General features: G+C 42.1%; 1 protein-coding gene across 1 annotated transcript in view; it reads left to right on the top strand.

The window, feature by feature from the left end:
• The window catches only part of PKD1L3 (polycystin 1 like 3, transient receptor potential channel interacting), a 65,186-nt gene that overhangs the window by 33,783 nt on the left and 12,230 nt on the right, over positions 1-19,173 (top strand). The window contains 14 exon segments of the mRNA XM_078149124.1: positions 1,378-1,525; positions 1,528-1,607; positions 3,573-3,674; positions 4,808-4,986; positions 6,137-6,283; positions 8,247-8,438; positions 9,713-9,908; positions 12,299-12,482; positions 12,984-13,176; positions 13,266-13,500; positions 15,476-15,571; positions 15,824-15,932; positions 16,731-16,874; positions 17,559-17,744. Of these exon segments, the coding sequence (XP_078005250.1) occupies positions 1,378-1,525; positions 1,528-1,607; positions 3,573-3,674; positions 4,808-4,986; positions 6,137-6,283; positions 8,247-8,438; positions 9,713-9,908; positions 12,299-12,482; positions 12,984-13,176; positions 13,266-13,500; positions 15,476-15,571; positions 15,824-15,932; positions 16,731-16,874; positions 17,559-17,744 (2,191 nt within the window).

Here is a 19,173-nt window from a genome sequence, read left to right as displayed (position 1 = left end):
GATAGAGTTCTGAGCCTGGAGTCAGGAAGACTCTTCTTCATGAGTTCAAATGTGGCCTCAGACATTTTGTAGCTGTGTGACCCTGGGCAAGTCACTGGACCCTGTTTTTCTCAGTTTCCTCATCTGTAAAATAAGCTGGAGAAGGAAATGACAAACCACTCTAGTATCTTTGCCAAGAAAACCCCAGATGGGGCCACGAAGAGTCAGACAGAACTGAAACAGTTTAACAACACCAATAGTAATTTTTAAAAATTTTATTTTATTTACTCATTTTATTATTTATTATTTTTGTTTATTTTATCTATATTTATTTATTATTTTTATTTTATCTTTAAATATATGTATAGCATGAGCAAATCTACACATATTTCCCCCAGTATCTCAGGGTTATAACTCTCCCCTACACACACACATATACCACCTCTGTCTCTGGGGGGAAAGGAGGGAGATTTAGGTTCAAAACTCAGCTCATTTCCCACATGGCATTGATTCAACAAAATCCATGTCCAGATTCAGGCACAACTGCCAGAGGAATCCTTCCCCTGGGCTGGAATGCCAAAGGCTGCTCCCGATCGCTTCTTGCTCCATGGAGCATCAGTGCTTGGCTAGATGAGAACTCAAGCTTCCTTGTTGTTCTCCTGACCTTTTGAAACTCCCAAAGTCAGAGCCTACCCTCCTTTCCCCACACAACGTGAGCAAAGGAATAACTGACATCCCACAGAAACAAACAAGGCAAAGAAACATTTTAAGTGGACCAACAGGTGTTTAGCCACTTGGAACCAGCTACAAGCCATCACTCTAACCACCATTATTATTTTCAATAAAAATAAATAATCCTTTCTGGGGCAAAAATTAAATTCTTTATTTAACTGTGACAAACAACATGGTATAGTGAATAGAGAACCGTCCTCAAAGGTAAGAAGACCTGGGTTCAAGTTCAGCCTCTGACACATATATTGCTCTAGGACCCTGGGCAAGTCACTTATCTACAGGCAACTCTCTGAGGCTAGACATGGTAGAGAAGTTGCCGACATGCATGGGCAGAAGTTTCCTTATCCAGTAAAATCACAGGCCCATTCCCTACACCTATACAGTGTGTGTATCCTCTCATTGTCGTTGTTGTTCATCCTTCATTCTCAAAGAGGACCAATGACATCACGAGGGTGATGTCTTTCACAGGCTCTGAGTGGCGAAACACCAGAACAAAGCAAAATGAAAGACCCTCTTGTCTGCAACTTCAAGCAATGCGTATAGATACCCTGCAGGCCCTCAGCAGCTAGCTATACATCACTGCCACACGTTTCTCGTTCGTTCTGCGTTTATGCTCCTCTGGCTCTTTCTTGGCTGGCTGACTCCAGTCCTTTCCTCTGATGGCAGGTAGGGCCTCAGAGCACAATTACCAAGACCCAGTGCCTCTGCAGCCGCCTGACCTCCTTCAGCAGCTCCTTTATAACCCTGCCCAGGACGGTGAATGTCCAAGACATGGTCGAGCTCTTCCATGGGGCGTCCCGCAATCCCGTTGGGGTCTCCTGCTGGCCAGCCTTTTGGGATTTTACATTATTTGTGTTGTATGGGCCTGGAGAAAAGATAGAGATGACTGGAAGAAGGTGAGGTGCACAGAAGCTTTGGCAAAATGCTTCTCCCCAACAACCCCTACATGGAATATCAAAGACCAGAGTTCAAATCCTGCCTCATCCATGCACTAGCTGCATGACCACTGCCAAGTCACTTAACCTCCGTCAGCCTCAGTGTCCTCATCTGTCAAATGAGAGCTATCTCTGAGTGCTATCTCCGAGGGTTGTTGTGAGGTTCAAATGAGATGATATTTGTAAAGCGCTTTGCAAGCCTTAAAACCTTAAAAAACACTTTATAAGTGCTAGCTGTTATTATTGTTATTATCCCTGAAAGAACACCTTTGTCAGATCATATAGTGTCAGATCTGGAAAGAACTTTAGAGATCATCTAGTTTCTTCTCCTCCTTTTGCAAACATAGAAACTGAGGCTTAGAGAGTTGAAGTGACTGCCCAAGGTTACAAGCATAGGATCAGAACCCAGACTTGAACCCAGGCCTCCCTCTTCCAAGTCCAAGGCTCTTGCCATCGTACAGCATGGAAACTGAAGAAGAGGAGGAAATTTTCCTTCATCCTGTCTCTATGGCCTCTGCTGCCCAAGTGACCCAGGATATAGCTCTTGTTCCACCCCCTTTTTGCAGGGATTTGTGTCTTACCTGGCTTTAGTACAGTGGAACCCTAGAAAAGAACTTCTAGAAATTGCAACAGAAATTAAATCCCCTTGTGCCTTACTTTACCCCAGGGGATCTTAATCTGGGATCCACAAACCCAAAGGGTCCATGGATAGATTTCAGGAGGTGGAGGGGTGTAAATTTGGATGGAAAAAACTGCACCTTTATTTTTACTATTCTCCTTGGCATTTACTTCAATTAAAAAAAATTATGCTGAGAAAATGTCTATGGGCTTCCCCAGACACTCAAAGGAATTCCCAACATACACACAAAAAGTTTAAAACCTTCTGTTTTACACAGTCTATTTACCTGAATTTGGAGACAGAAGACTGGAATGAGAATTCTGAGTCATCATTTACTAGCTGTGTGACCTTGGGCAAATCACTTAACTTTTAAACCCTCAAGTTCCTTGTCTTTACTTCAAAGGGTTGTTGCAAGAAAAGCAGTTTGTAAATCTTAAGGTACAATCGATTTATTCCTATTTATTATTTATTTTATTTCTTATGCATTATTATTCTCATTCATGCAAAGTTAGATGTAAATGGTCATGCATTAGTTGCTTTAAAAAAAATGAGAATCCTTTTCTAATATAAACAATTACCACCTAAATTTGTGGTTTATCATTTTTATCTGTTTTTTTTCTTAAAAAAAATTCTAAACTTAACAAATGCCACAGAAGATGGGCATTTTCTTTCTGTCTGGTTTTCTTACAATGGGAAATTGTCTCTAATGTAGTTCTCATTCCCTAATTAACATAGAAAGTGACCCGTTCATTCCTGGCAACCCTGATGGAGAGTCCAGTGATGCCATAGGTCTAATTGTACAGACAAACATGTAGCTTCAGCTCTCATTACTGCAATAGTGGCTTAAATATACAGTGTATACACACACACACACACACACACACACATATGCGTGTATATGTATGTACATGCAATACACATATGTATATACACATACACATATAATATATACAGGTACATGTACACACATATATGTATATATGCAGTATATCCCAAAAGTCTTGGTGCAGATTTAAACTAATAAACTTTTGCGATACTCTGCATAGGAGTGTGCATGTGTGGGCGTGTGTGTGTGTGTGTGTGTGTGTGTGTGTGCACACGTGTGTGTGTGAGATCAGCTATAGATATAGCCAGTCTTCTTTATTTGCCAGGACATCTGTCCCACATAACACCATACTTCTGCCCTGAATTTTTATATTGATAATTCTGGGGCAGTGAGTTTTGCCTGTTTCTGTTTTTGGGAGAAAGCACGGGTTGTTCTGTTATGGGAACACTAGGGTATTTTTCTGGTTTTGGTCGCCCTACAGATGAAAGTCACCATCCTGGCAGATAATGCCCCCGGCTCTCAATCTCACCACCTCGTGCAGGTCTTTACCGGGTCTTGTAGAAAGGCGACTACAACAGCCAAGGTGAGACAAAAGCTCTTCATTCTGAAGTGAACTTGCCCACGTTCACCTCCTCATGCATCACACCTGGATATTTCAATGGCCTGCTTGCTGCTGTGTTCACCACAAATCGCTCCTCCCTCCAATCCCTCCTCCATTCAACCACCAAAGTGACTTTCCTAAAAAGCCAGTCTGCCCATGTCACAGATACAACACCTTCCCCTCTCACTCAATAAACTCCAGTGGCTCCCTAGCACCTTCAGAATTCTTTGTTTGGCATTGAAAGCCCTTTGTAACCCGGCCCAGCTGCCTTTCCAGTCCTTGAACACTTTATAACCCTCCCCTTCACCCAGTGACACTGGCCTCCTTACTATTCCTCCAGCAAGATGCTACATCTCCTAATTCTGGGCATTTTCTCTGGTTGTACCCCATGCCTGGCATGCTCTCCTTCCTCATCTCCAACTTCTGGCTTTCCTCACGTTCTTAAAGTCCCAGCTAAAATCCCACCTTTTACAGGAAGCCTTTCTTTCCCAGTCCCTCTAATTCTAGTACCTTCCCTCTGTTAATTATTTCCTGTTTATCCGGCATATGGCTGGTCTGTACATATCTGTTGTCTCCACCTTAGATTATGAGCTCCTCAAGAGCAGGGAGTCTCTTTTTTCCTTTCTGGCACATAGCAGGTGTTTAATAAATGCTTATTGGCTACTTTGACTTGTCGACTTCTGATAGTAGTAGAGTCCTGGTCCCTCCATCTGCTAGTACCTTCCCCTTTGAGCTCACCTTCCTTCTGCTCTGTATATATCTTTTCTGTACCTAGTTATGTACATATTACCTCATTAGACTGTGAGCTCCTTGAAGGTAGGAACTGTTTTCCCTTTCTTTGTATTCCTAAGTCTTAGCACATGCCAGGCACATAGTAGGTGCTTAATGCATATATGTTGATTGATTGATTTAAAAATAAATCACTTAAGAGACTGTATGTCCAGCTTCTAGACTGTCCTTTCCTAGACCTAAGAATCCAAAGGACTGAAACCTCATCCAAGTCAAATGAACCTGCCTAACTCCACCATTGTGGGTTCCATTTCATTCCTTAGGCCCAATCTCCAAATGTCAGGTGTTAGAAACTCTTGTGCTAAGCTTTCTTTGTCCAATTGAAGGTCATTCTCATCCTTTATGGGTCAGAGGGGTGGAGTGATCCTCACCACCTGAGTGACCCCCACAAAGTCATCTTTGAACAGGGGGCACAAGATGTCTTCCTTGTCACCACCAGAGTCCCACTGGGACAGTTGCCTAGCATCCGACTCTGGCATGACAATTCTGGTACCAGCCCATCCTGGTAAGCATTTACTTTTTATTCAAGTTTCTCTTCTTCCCTGTATGTCGCCAGGGAGAGACCAGCACAGTTTTACAATGGAAAAAAAAATGACGATACTCTTGAGCTAAGAACTGGTAAAAATGAGCATCTATTTGAGGGGAGTCATTATCAATCAATATAAATTTATTAAGATCTACTACAGGTTTTCTGACTGTTTTGCAGAGAGGACCTGCTTTAGAGCTCCTAAAACCCAAAACTTCCTTAAACCCCTCCTCCTAGCACATAGTAAATGCTTAATAAATGCCTGTGCAGGTGAGGAGTCACGGCCACAAAGACACTAGACCACGCAGACAATGAGATGTACAGAACCCAGGCCTTTTCCATTTCACAGTCAGCGTAGTTGCCAGCGGGTTTTATATATGGAACAAGCAACACAAATATACCCTCCATTCAGTTGAGGGTGGCGCAACAGCGCTGGCAGAGATCCTATGATGACACAAGGCTCTTTTGGGGAAGTTTGGGTAGAGGGGAGAGGAGAGGAGGGAAGCCAGAAAAAGAAGCCGCACCTTGGGGAGGGTCCATCTGATCAGGATGGGGCAGAAGAGAAGCATGAGAGCCCCTTGGTAGTCTATTTTAACTAATTATGATTGCTAAAGCCAATGTTTCTATGCCATCTAAATTCATCACCCTGGGACAAAACCCCAGTCACCCAGCCCTAGTTGTGGCCTTCATGTCAATGCTTCCACAAACCTTTTCCCAGTAGATATTTCCAACAGACTGGTATTCTCTTCTTAGACAGTAGAGGACTCCTCTGAGGATGGGAAAAGGCCAGGGCCTGGTTGGAGATAAGAATGGCCTTCATTTTTCCTTGGATCAAAAGATAGAGCTAGAAGGACTTGGTCATTTAACCCAACCCTTCCATTTTGCAGATGAAGAATGAGGCTCGGAGAGTTTGAATAACTTTCCCCAGTTACACAGATGGTAAGTGCCCAAGCTAGGAGTCAAACCCAGGGCCTCTGACTCCAAATTCCGGGCTGCTTTCCACTGTACTTTTTCAGTAACAGTATCATCATGACATGAGCTCATCACTGAATGGGTCAAGACCACCTCTTTTGTATTCGGTAAACAGTCGACATTAACTCTAATGATGTGATGCTCTGTTTCACTACAGGTATATAAACCAAGTAATTGTCAGTGATTTGGCCACAGAGAAGAAGTGGCATTTCCTATGTAATTGTTGGCTGGCTGTTGACCTGGGAGACTGCCAGTGGGACCAGGTTTTCACATCAGTCTCAAAGAAAGAACTCTTTTCCTTTAGGTATTACTGGTAAATAGCAACCCATATTGAATGCTATCCTGTGTCTCCTGCCATATACCCAAGGGGCCATCAAGCCTCGCTCCAGCCTTGTGGCTGCTGCAGTAGCTCCTGGCTGTAATGGACACATCCTTTTGGTTCACCAGACCTCCAGGATTTCTCCTGGGATCTCTATAGATGCACTAGGTATGTTTTTATAATGGACTTATATGGACTTAAACTCAACTCAACTCAACATGTCCAAAACTGAATTAATAATCTTTCCTCCCAGATCCTCCACTGCCAACTTCTCTATTACTGTAGCAGGGACCACCATCCTCCCATCCCTTGGGCTCATAACCTAGGATCGTCCTGGACTCCTCGCTCTCTCTCACCCCCCATATTCTAAGGTGTTGCCAAGGCCTGTTGATTTCACCTTTGCAACATCTCTCCAAAGAGACCCTATCTCTACTCTGACACTGCCACCGTAATGGTACCATAGGACCTCATCCAGTCAAGCTTTGACTAAAGCAATAAATAGCCTGCTGCCCCCTCCTGCCATGAATCTTTCTCTACTCCACCTTCCTCCACTTGACATCAAGTAGCTTCCTATGGCCTCCAGGATCAAATATAAAATCTTGTTTGGGTTTTAAAGGCCTCTATATGCTGCCCCCTCCCACTTTCCAGTGTTCCTACACTTGACAATTCTACATACTCAGGGATCCAGTGAATATTGACTTCTGCTGTCCCTCGAACAAGATACTCCATCTCCGGACTGGGCATTTTCCCTGGCTGTCCCCATGCCTGGAATGCTCTTCCTCATTCTGATTCCTGGCTTCCCTGGCTTTCTTCAAGTTCCAGCTAAAATCCCACCTTCTATAGGAAGGTTTTCCCAGTCTGCCATAATTCTAGTGCCTTGCCTCTGTTGATATCACCAGTTTATCCTCTCTATAGCTTGTTTCTACATAGCTGTTGGCATGTTGTCTCCCCCAATTGACTATGGGCTTCTGGAGGGCAGGGATCGTCTTTGCCTTTCTTCGTATCCTCAGGACTTAGAGCAGTGCCTGACTCGAAGCAGCAGCTTACTAAATGTTGACTGACTGACTGACATGTTGAAAGCCTAAAGGAAGTGAAGCTGAGTCTGAAGCATGTGAGGAATGTAGAGTTCTTGCCTCTATTTTCTAATCCCTTTCTTTTTTTTGGTAGGATTTTCATGACAATTTGTATTTGTGAGGAATGCTGAGTAAGTATACCATAAATAAATAGTCCCTCCTCTTTCCTTAGGTTGCCCAGAAGAGAGAAAAGCAAGAAGTGGGGATAGGAAATGAGCAACGTGGGTCAGATTAATTCATACTTTAGAATGCACGTAATTTTTGAGCACTGATTAAAAAGATGAAATAATCAAGCTCATTTTTATTTTAATTTTTGTTAAGAGCTTCCCTTTCACCTCCCCCACATCTTCTAAGCACGGTGTAGAATATGGTGCTAGCTGGTGCAGTGGACAGAGCGGGTGTGGCCCAGAGTCAGAAAGACCTGAGTTCAAATCTAGCTGCAGGTACTTAATAGGTTAATAACCTCTGTCTGCCTCAGTTTCCTCATTTATAAAATAGAGAGAACAATAGAACTTGCTTCTCAGAGTTGTGAGAATAAAATGAGATAGCATTTATAAAATGCTTTGCAAACCTTAAAATGCTTGATATAAATGCCAATTATCACCATCATCATTATTACTGTATATGAAATAGCAGATTTTTTATAGCCCTTTAAGGTTCAGAGGGTGCCGTTCATACAGTACTTATGGATGGCATTATCCCAATTGAGAACTGAGGCTCATAGAGGTTAGAGGACTTGTCCTAGGTCCCAAAGGCAGAAAGGGTTGGAGATAAGATGCCAACCCAGATCTCTCCTGCCTCCAAGCCCAACCTTCCCATTCTGTGCCCAAGAATCTCCCATTCCTAAAAACGAACAAAAAAATCGAGCCTGACAGTGTCTTGTCTCCTGGGTCCTCCACGATTGTAGAAAAATTCACCCAGGAGCACCTGTGGTTGTCGGTGTTGACCTGCAGCCCGTGGAGCAAGTTCACAAGGGTCCAGCGACCGTCTTGCCGCATGACCCTTCTTATTTATAACATGGTCATCAACATCATGTTCTGGAAGCTCAACAGCTTGGAAGGATGGAGGTAAATCCAGCCAGGACCCCTCCATCCCAGAGCCTGGAAGAGAACGCTGGCCTCCTTTCCTTCCCTGCTTTGCAGCCTGATAGTAAGACATTCTAGGAGGGCTTCTCTGCTCTTGCCTCCTTTCATTTATCAACCAATAAACTAATAATAACAGCTAGTGTGTGTTTAGAACTTTCCATACCCTGTGAGGTAGGGGCTTCTACTACGGTCCCATCCATTTTCATACATGAGTCAGCCAAGCCTGGAAGAGATGATGGAGTTTGCCCACAGTCACACAGATAGTAAGCGGCTGCGGTAGGATTTGAATCTGTGACTTCCTGATTCTGAGCCCAGCACTATCCACTGCCCCACCCAGCTACCAGCTAACTGCGCCAAGTTCTCTGGGCTCTTCATAGTTGGGTTTTTTTTTTATCTCCAGCCAAACATACAACGAGGAAAGCTGCTATGCGAGAATTTTTTAAAATTCCATTTTATTTCTATGTTGACTTAACAAACACCAAATAAAATGAGCATTCTGATATATTGTACCACGGGGGAGGATTGTACATGAAACTACAAACTTTCAGGCATTATGCTCTTCTTTTTAAGTGCACAGTAAATTCAACAAGTCACATTCGAAGCTGCCCTAAGGGCAGCTAGGTGGAACAATGGACAGAGCACCGGCCCTGGATTCAGGAGGACCTGAGTTCAAATTTGGCCTCAAACATATAACACTTACTAGCAAGTCACTTAAGCCCATTGCCTAACAAAACAAAAAACAAAAACAAAAAAACCCAAAGCTGCCCTGTCTGTTTGGGATTCCTTCTGGTCTCTACTCTTCTTTGGAGGGAGGAGGAAAATCTCTCTAATCCTCCTTTCCCTAATAATAATAACAATAGCTAGTATTTACATGGAAGCACTTTACAAATTTTAATTTGTTTGATCCTCACAAAAACCCTATGAGGGAAGTACTATTGTTATTCCTATTTTCCAGATGAGAAAACTTAGGTTGAGAGAGGGTGACTTGAGTCACAGTGAGGAGGGGTCTGAAACAGGATTTGAACCCAGGTCTTCCAGACTCTGAGTTCAGCACTTTGTCTCAACGCCACCTAGCTCCCTTCCCTCCTACCTCTCTTCTCCTCCCCCTCCTCCCCAAGGAAATGAAAAGCAAACCCCTTGTAATAAATATGCCTGCTGTAACAAGTAATTATGTGTGATGGAGAAGGTAGGAATGTGTTTACGGTGGTGATAGCGTGCACAGTGAACCTGGGTACTATCTCTATTCCCTCAGGAAGACCTTCTTCTGTGACCTGCTCTGAACTGCTCATGGGCATCCAAACTGCTTCCATCCTCTTCCCGGTGAATCTCATCACTGGGAGAATCTTCCCACTGATTCAGCCACAAGAGATTCCCCCTCATTTCCTTCCCATTCAGGCATCTTCCCCCTCAGACACATCTTTCGGGTCTGTAACGACTCAAAAAATAATTGAGGTTAAGTTCTGAGTCACATTGTAGATCTCCTTTTCAAGAATAATAATAGCTATCAAAGGTGAGGCCATCAGGAATTTGTCCTTGGAGCACAAATTCAGAGGGCAAAAAAAACTTGAAATGTTTGCAAAATATCGTACAATTTCCAAATGTGTTGCGTGCACATTTTAATAGCATTTGCATTTCTCTATAGCACAAAACCAACTGAGGTTAGCATTTAGTTAGCAAGAATAATGATTTAAAATAGGACACCACCAAAAGATAAACTTCCCCACACTTCCCATGCCCCTCTCCTCTGGTTGTACGGTACATAAGCTCCTTCTTCCTGGTCCAGCCCAACTCTGCTGTATCCCCTTTCCCTTTCCAGTGGAGGCTTATCTAGCAGTCTTTTCTTGATGTCTGGGTCTCCCTTCCCACACAACTGAAATTGTCTTAATTTGTTTCATTTTCCCATCATGAATTACAAGACTGATTTGAGGGAATATTTTGTGCTGCTTGTCCTGGGTGCCAAAATTTATTGCTATAGCTCTGTAGAAGATACCTTTATATGGGTAAAAGAAAATTTTCAAATTTTTTTTTGGGGGGGGCTAGGCAATGGGGTTAAGTGACTTGCCCAGGGTCACACAGCTAGTAAGTGTTATGTGTCTGAGGCCAGATTTGAACTCAGGTCCTCCTGAATCCAGGGCTGGTGCTCTATCCACTGTGCCACTTAGCTGCCCCTTAAAACTTATTTTTTAAAGTCACTGAGTTGTGCCTAATCAGACTTTCCACTTTATTCTGTTATTTATGAATTGGCCTATTGTGGGCAATCAATAGCCTGCAATTTCTTGGGGAGCTTGGTGTTTCATAAGTACATCATTTCTCTTAGCAGATGGTCCAAGTATCTAGAAATAATGATGGTTTGTGGTTTGTTTTGAAGTCTTCTAGTAATCTCATCATTCCACTCCTCTTGTGCATTCTGTGATATAGTCTTCCCCTTTACTCGATGAACTCCAGTGGCTCCTGTCACACGCAGGATCAAACAGAACCCTCTGTGTTTGACATCTAGTCTGGCACTCGCCCGCATTTCTGGTCTTCTACTTTACTTCCCTTTGAATACGCTGTGATCCAGCAACACTGGCCAATGTGACATTCCTCAAACATGACATTCCATCTCCTGTTACCATCCCTAGGTACTGGCTGTCCTCCATGCTTGTAATGTTCCCCCTTGGCGCCGCTGTCTCTTAACTTCCCTGGCTTCCTTCAAGGAAACAAGGCAAGGTGGAGCCAACAAGCATTTATTAGCTCTTTACTATATGCCGGGCACTGTGGTAAGCACTGGGGATACAATTACAAGCAGAAAAAGAAAGCCAATCCCTGTCTTAAGGAACATACATTCTGGGAGGAGCACACAAAACGGAGTTGAAAAAGGAGGGGCAGGAAGGCACCGCACAAGGTCATGGTGTCCAAGTCCAGAAAATCAGAAGCAGATCAAGGAGGGAAATGAACGTTGCCTGCCCTGGGCCATTCCCCAAAATGGAGGCCCCGGGAGAAACTCATCAATGGGAAAAGAGGGCTGGCCTGCAGAGGGATGGCCCAGCTCTACCCCCATCTCCCACAGGAGCGCCAGCATCTTCCTCTCTGAGATTACCTTCCTTCCATTCTGTAGCCAGTCGTTTACACATCATCTGTCCCCATAAAATGTGAGTTCCTTGAGGACAAGAGACTAGTTTGGCCTTTCTTTGTACACCCAGTGCTCAGCCCAGCACCACCACAGAGGACGTGCTAATAGGTGCTCCTCGACTGACTGACCGACTTGTTCCAGTTCCTTCCTTGCTGCTGCTTTTAAAGACATTCACAAATCACAGAATGGGGTGACAGCTTTCTGAGGAAGTACGGTATTTACTTATCTGTGTAGATGTTATTCCCACCCCCAATAGAATATAAACTTCTTGAGGGCAAGAACTTTTCCTCTGTGTGTGTGTGTGTGTGTGTGTATGAGAGACAAATTTGGGTGTTTGTTTCTTCTTTTCTGTCTCCAACACTTAGCCTAACACCTGGCATATAGTAGGTGCTTAATAAATGCATGCTGAATAAACAGATAGATGAATGGAAGTAGCAATGGCACAGAGCCCTGGACACCTGAGTTCACATCCTGCCTCAGACATTTACTAGCTGTGTGCCCTTGGACAAGTCCTGTAACCTCAGTTTGCTCGTCTGTAATTGAGAGTGTCTTGCTTGAGTGTGTCTCTGGGTCCTTTCCAACTCTATAATGATGAAGCAGCTTTCCCCCTCAACAAAAGATACAGCCCTGCTCTTCAACGTTTCTTCTGATCCTTTCAATATGATCATTCTTAATTTACGTAAAACATACACATACCACTAACTTTGTTTCATCTTGGTTCCACGTTCAGGAGTTGAAGGAAACAGTGGGATTCTTGCACTTGAAAAATGCATGCTTGCCTGCCCAGTGGGAAGGCCTCGGCAGGAATTCTGACAGCATTACAGACCTCGTCAAGGTGCTGTACAGCCTCATTCATTCTCATCTAGAAAGGCAAAGAAGTCAACAGCAGCAGACAGGGTCACATCTCAAAAATGGTAAAGTGCCTTTAATGCTTTTCAGTAAATGTCTGGTGGCACAGTGGATAGAGTGCTGGCCCTAGAGTCAGGAGGACCTGAGTTCAAATCCAGCCTCAGACATTTACTAGTTGTGTGCCCTTGAGCAAGTCACTTCACCCTGTTCATCTCAGTTTCCTCATCTGTAAAATAAGCTGAAGAAGGAAATGGTAAACCTCTCCAGGATCTCTGCCAAGAAAACCCCAAAGGGGTTATGGAGAGTTGAACACAACTGAACCGACTCAAAATACTTATTTGTTGATTGGGACAGGGTAGTTGCTTGAATCATTTTAATCTCCTTACAGCTGAATGATTTGTAGAGAAAGCTCAAGTGTGGTCTTATGTAGATGTCAGTGCAACTCACCAGAGGTAGATGGTAAACGACTTAATTGAAGCCATCCATCTTTGTGAATAGTCAATCAGCCTCGATTGAGAACTATCCCTAGAGAAGCGTCTTCACATCCACATGGAATGCACTTTCAGAGGTTCCAGAAAATCTCCGCAATTTAAACCATTACCTGCTCAGAGTCGTGGACAGGCTGCAATTCCAGTGCAGCATGCTCTTGGCAAGCCCATCCAGAAAGCCCCGAGACTTCCTGTACTCAGCCAGTCAGCTCCAAAGCCTCAGGGGGCTCGTGGAGACCCAGATTCTTTCCGTGGCACAGGGCCCATGCACGTAAGAGGATCCTTCCTGCCTCTCTTTCCTCCCCTCCTCCTGCTGCATCATTAAATGCAAGACTCTTGCCCTCAATCTCTTCTCTTCAGTGATACCACGAGTTTCCCTATGGTGGACTCAGAGGAAGAGAAGCCTGCCATCTCGAACTACCTGCCAACATGGTCCATCTCCATCTGTTGGCTCCTTCTGGGTGCTACAAGCCTCGTCTCTGCCTTTTTCACAGCTCTTTCTAGCCTAAACCTGAACAAAGATCAAGCAACCAGCTGGGTCATTTCAATGATATTGTCAGTCCTCCAAAATATCTTCATAATCCAGCCAGTGAAAGTAAGTGGGACTTTAATAAAAATGAGAATATGACTGAAATAAATTTCTAGTTTCAGTGATTTCAAACTACCAAGGAAGTATTTTATAAAACTAGACAAAAAATAATGGCAAAAAGGCATTTGGCAGAATAGAGCACTAGAATAGGAAGGGTTTTTAACCTCAGTTTTCTTTGTAATTTTGAGTGTTTAATTTTATGAATTTCAAAACATTATTCTGAGAAGGGATCCATAGGTTTTACCTGATTGCTGTAGAGGTCCATAACACAAAAACAGTTAAAAACTCCTGCTCTGGTATAATGGACAGAGAGCTGACCTTGGAGTTAGGATGACCTGGGTTCAAGGGAAATAATGAAAAACAGCAGAAAAATGAAGAGAGCAGAGAATTACTAAACCTAAAACTATATAATAACTACAATTTAGCCACTATTCGGTAGTGGTTAGAAACAGAATAAGTGAGCAGTGGAATAGACTCGCTAAGCAGAAAACAAAAGCAATTTAACAAAAAGTAGTTCAGTGTTTGATAAATCCAAGAACACAGATTATAAGGGAAAGAGCTCCTATGTTACAAGAACCACTGGGAAAACTGGAAACCAATTTGGAAGAAATTAGGTTTAGACTAGCATCATACTACAAAAACTCTCCAAATAGACATTTGACATGAATACCAAAAGTTACATTAAAAAAAAAGAAAAAGAATATGGGGCAGCTAGGTGGCACAGTGAATACAGCTCTACACTTAACACTTACTAGCTGTGTGACCTTGGGCAAGTCACTTAACCCTGATTGCCTCACCAAAAAGCAAATAAATAAATGAATGAATGAATGAATGAATGAATGAATAAATAAATAAGGATAGAAAGAAGTACCTGTCATAATTATAGATAGGGGAGAATTGTTAACCAAACAAGAAATAGAGGTGAGAATTAAAAACAACTGAATTAAGAAATTTTTACTCTAACAAAATCAGTGCAGATAGAAAAAGATCTTTTTATCACTATCACTGATAAAAGTCTGATATACAAGATATACAAGCCTAAGACCAATTCTCTAATAGGTAAGTTGTCAAAGGATATGAATAGTTTCCACAAGAGGAGAACTGCAAATTATCAATTCAATATGAAAACATGCTCCAAATCACTAATAAGAGAAATACAAATTAAGACAGCACTGAGGTTTCCCCTCACATCTTACGAAGATCTTTTTAAAGGACTGTTTTTGAAAGTACCTATAGTGTAATGGAGAGAGAGCTGACCTCAAAGTCAAGTCAACAAATATTTATTAAACATCTACTATATGACAGGCACTATGTTAAGCACTGGGTATAAAAAGAAAGGGTGGGAAAAAAAGTCCCTGCCTCAAGGAGCTCACAGTTTAATGAGGGAAACAAAGTGCAAACAATCTGGGTTCTAGTCTTGACTCTGATATATACTGGCTGCGTGACCCTGGACAGGTCACTTGGACTCTTACAGCATTAGACAACGAGATTACAAGTTGCAGGGAAGGTGTCTACTTGTACTGATAGGAGTTTCCTCATCAGGATTTCTGTATACCAGTGGAAACCACAATCTAAATGACAAAACTGCTAAATAGCATAAATCTACAGCCCTACACCTCCAAAGGTGCCTGGTTATTTGCTATAGTAGTACATTAACATTGGCAATTGAAGAGGAAAAAAAAAGCTGCCAAAAATGCAAATGTGCTGGACCAATTAAACTTTGGGCTTCTCTTCTTGCCAAATGATTTTCCCTCCATGTTCAGTAGCTGGGTTCCAGTCCTAATTCTTTTTCTAACTAGCTGTGTAAGTTCGGGAACATCCTCTTAACCCTGTTGTGGGCTTCAGTTTCCCTTCCTATTTACTGAGACAAAGGAACTAGGTGATCTCTAAGTTACTTTCTAACTAGGAGTAAAGACTTCCTACCATGTTCTATTCCATGCTGGATTTTTAATTCTTGACATTTTAAAAAATTCACTAACAGAGTCCCTCCAAAGATAAACTAGAGAATGAGACAAGCTACCCACTTCCCTTCCAATATTGCAAGATCTATTCATCATGCTCTAGGGTTGTTCATAAAGTAGGGTGTAAGATAACACTCACTTTACTCATTGGACACATCTAAGTACCTGTAATAGTAGTATTGAACTGTATATTGGTAATTTTACAATGACAATGGAATCAGACGGTTCTGAGTTTGACACCAATAAATATAACGGAAATAACGGTATTGAAATCCATTCATCAAACCAATTATCCTGCCAACCAAAAAAAGCCAACCTCCTGCCCGCTCTCAGGTCCTACAGTACGTGTTCAACAAGAAATCTCTTAGTCTCTTGGGTGGGCGATGATACTCACTCTGTTCTTGCTGCTGCTGACAAGGATATCATGGCCCAACAAAGAGTAGGAACATCAGATGAGGAGGATCTTGGCTCTCCTGGGCAATGCCTTCAAGGCCGACCTTGTGCAGGAAGCTTTTCCCATTTTCCTCAGCTTTAGGGTCTTCCCTCTGAGAAGACCCCCAATTTGTCTTGCACGTATCCTGTTTGTACCTAGTTATATGGTGCCTCCCCATTAGACCGTAAGCTTCCTGAGGAGAGGGTTTGTCTTTTGCCTTTCTTTGTATCCCCAGTGCTTAGTAGGGTCCTTGATATGTGTTATAGCTCTTTAGTCATTTTCAATCATGTCCAACTCCTTGTGACCCCATTTGGGCTCTTCTTGGCAAAGATACTGGAGTGGTTTGCCATTTCTTTCTCCAGCTCATTTTACAGATGAGAAAACGGAAGCAAATAAGGTTAAGTGACTTGCCCAGGGTCACACAGCTGCTAAGTGTCTGAGGCTCGATTTGATCTCAGGAAGATGAGTCTTCCCGACTCCAGGCCTGGTGTTCTATGCACTATGGCACCACCTAGCTGCTCCTGCTTATCTGTTAGGTGCTTAATGAATGCTTGTTGACTGACCATTGAATTCAGATGGGGAGACCTCTAGCATGCCTTATTGAATCAAACCGATTGTCATGTTGTCATCTTATCTCAGTACCTAGCAACGTACCTCCAACCTAGCATGATTTAACAAATGCATGCGGTTGGGTTGGGTTGGGTTGGATTCACACATTTAGGGAGCCTGCCTCTCTGGTCTAGTCTTCCTGTGTCTGAGGCTACATTGATCAGTATTTCGCTAAAGCACAATGTTTCTTTTGCTACCATCCATTTTTTTGTTTTGTTTTTTGTTTTTGACAGCAAAATGTCCCTCCTTGTCACCACCTGGCTCGAGAGATGAGAACAACCCTATCTATAGAGTCCCTCCTGTGAAGAGCCCAGTTAAAGCTCCAGAAAGAACCATGAAAGAGAAACAACTGTTCCAAATGGCGAGAGAAATGTTTGGTACGAAAAAGAACATGAAAGCATGTTGAGCCAGCAGACTGCTTCCAGAGCAAATACAGGGGAAGAAGGCATTTGTCCACCAAAAGTTTATTTCTAGGTTTCAGAGAGCAGTGTTGTCAAATGCAAAGACTTAAGAATCAAGAAGGAAGGGACTCACGTTTAAATCCCAGCTTTGCTAATTTCTTGGACAAAAACTTAATTTTCCCTACATGAATGACAGAAATAATGATAAATCCTACTTATCTCACAAAGTTGCTAGGAAGAAAAAGGAATTACTTATAAAAGCACTTGGAAAAGTTGTGGTTTTTTTTAAAAGACACTCAAAAAGGACAAGGTGTTATGTTTATGATTTCCTTCCACTGTTATCAATGCCGCTGAAAATACATCCGAAAAGACAAGTGTTACTCTGCTTTGTGAACACAGACATTATACATACACACATATAACAGACTCAACAATGGTGCTGATGTGAGTGAGATGGGATATGTTTTACCTCTTTGGTGGGGGGGGGGAATATTGTCTAGTGGAAAATAGGAAAATAAATAGTCAGGGTGAAAATCCTAGCAGAGAATTTCAATTTCTTGGAGGAAGTACAGCTTACTAATTTGCTAGGAAACCAAGCACTCTGTTTTACTGTATCATTGCTGCCTCTTAATCACTCATCTGATTTTTTCTATCCAACAGTACAAATCCTCCTCCTTATAATGGTGATGATTTCCACTCATTCAGTAAGGAATCACAACAGGTTTTACCTCAATCAAGCCATCCAGAAGAGAATTAATAACTACTTTGAAGAGATCAAATGTATTAAAGACTTCTATCGATGGACTGACAACACTCTAATTCCTAACCTGTATGGGGAATACAGAGGTAAGAGTCTCCTGGAGAGGACCATGCACTCCGTATGCCCAACATCTAGCATGGTACCTGGCACAAGGTAGGTGCTGAACACTGAGTGATTAATTAATGTTGTTAATTCTCAAAAGTTCCCCACTTTTTTCCTTTTAATTTTCATTGGTAATTTTTAGTTTTATATCACCTTCACTGCTAACTATACTTCCTTTCTTCTCTCAGAAAACCATCCCTTATTTCAAGGGATAAAAAGAGAGAAAGGGGGAGGGGGAGGAAATGTTTTATCAAAACGAGACCATCCACTAAGTTTGCGCACTGTGCCACATCGTCTCCCATTTCTGCAAAGTAAGGAGGCACGTTGTCTCCACTCTTCCTAGGGACCAAGCTTGCTGATAGTTACAGATTTCTATCTCATTGATCTCCACATATACACTGGTGTGGTTGTAGCCATTTTGTATACTGTTTTTCTGGCTGATTACTTCCCTTTGTAACAGTTCACATATCTCCTAAGCTGCTCTGTATTATTCAGTCATCATTCCTTATAGAACAGTAATGTGCCATTATGTTCATATTCCACAATTTGTTTAGCCATTCCCCAGTTAAAGGACACCTACTTTGTTTCCAGTTCTTCCTAGAATAAATGTGGTTATATTTTGGTGTATCAATAGGGCCTTCTCCCTTTGACTTTCTTGAGGCATATAGCCTGGCAGGGAATCTCTGGATCAAAGAGCATGGGCATTTTAGTCACTTCCTTAAAACAATTCCAAACTGCTTTCTAGAATGGTTGTACCAATTATAAATCTACCAATAATGTACCAATAATGCTTGTCTTTTTACAACTCCTCCAACATTTACCATTCCCATCTTTATCAGTATGGCAGACATAAGGTAAAACTTCAGACCTTTTTTGATTTGCATTTATTACAGTGATTATTATATTATACTTATATTATTATTACAGTATAATATGATTATACGTTATAGTGAATTGGATAAACCATGCATTTAAAAAATAGTTTGCAATTCTTCTGAGGACAGTGTATTCATATCCCTTTACCACTTAATCCATTGGGGAATGTCTCTTGGTCATACAGTTGTGCTATTTTCTTATATATCTTTGTCATCAGGAAACTATCAAAGCTGTTTGAGGCAAAGATTTCCCCCCTTCAATTAACAACTTCCCTTCTCAGTCTAATTCGATTGATTAGATTATATAAAAGCTTTTTGACTTCATGTAATCTCAATAATCTTTTGTTATCACCTCTATTCCTAATTTGATTAAGAATTCTCCCCTTAGCCATAGCTATGAAAGCCACTTAACCTCTCTTCTATTTTATAAAGGTATGGCCTTTAATATTCAGATCAAATATCCATTTTGAGCTTATTATAGTACATGGTATAAGATATTAGTCTATAACTAATTTCAGTCAAACTGCTTTCCAGTTTT

The sequence above is a fragment of the Phascolarctos cinereus genome, unplaced genomic scaffold, assembly GCF_003287225.1.
Source record: "Phascolarctos cinereus isolate Bilbo 61053 unplaced genomic scaffold, phaCin_HiC Scaffold_2;HRSCAF=192, whole genome shotgun sequence".
Classification (NCBI taxonomy): domain Eukaryota; kingdom Metazoa; phylum Chordata; class Mammalia; order Diprotodontia; family Phascolarctidae; genus Phascolarctos; species Phascolarctos cinereus.
This window is presented reverse-complemented; position numbering and strand designations above follow the sequence as displayed.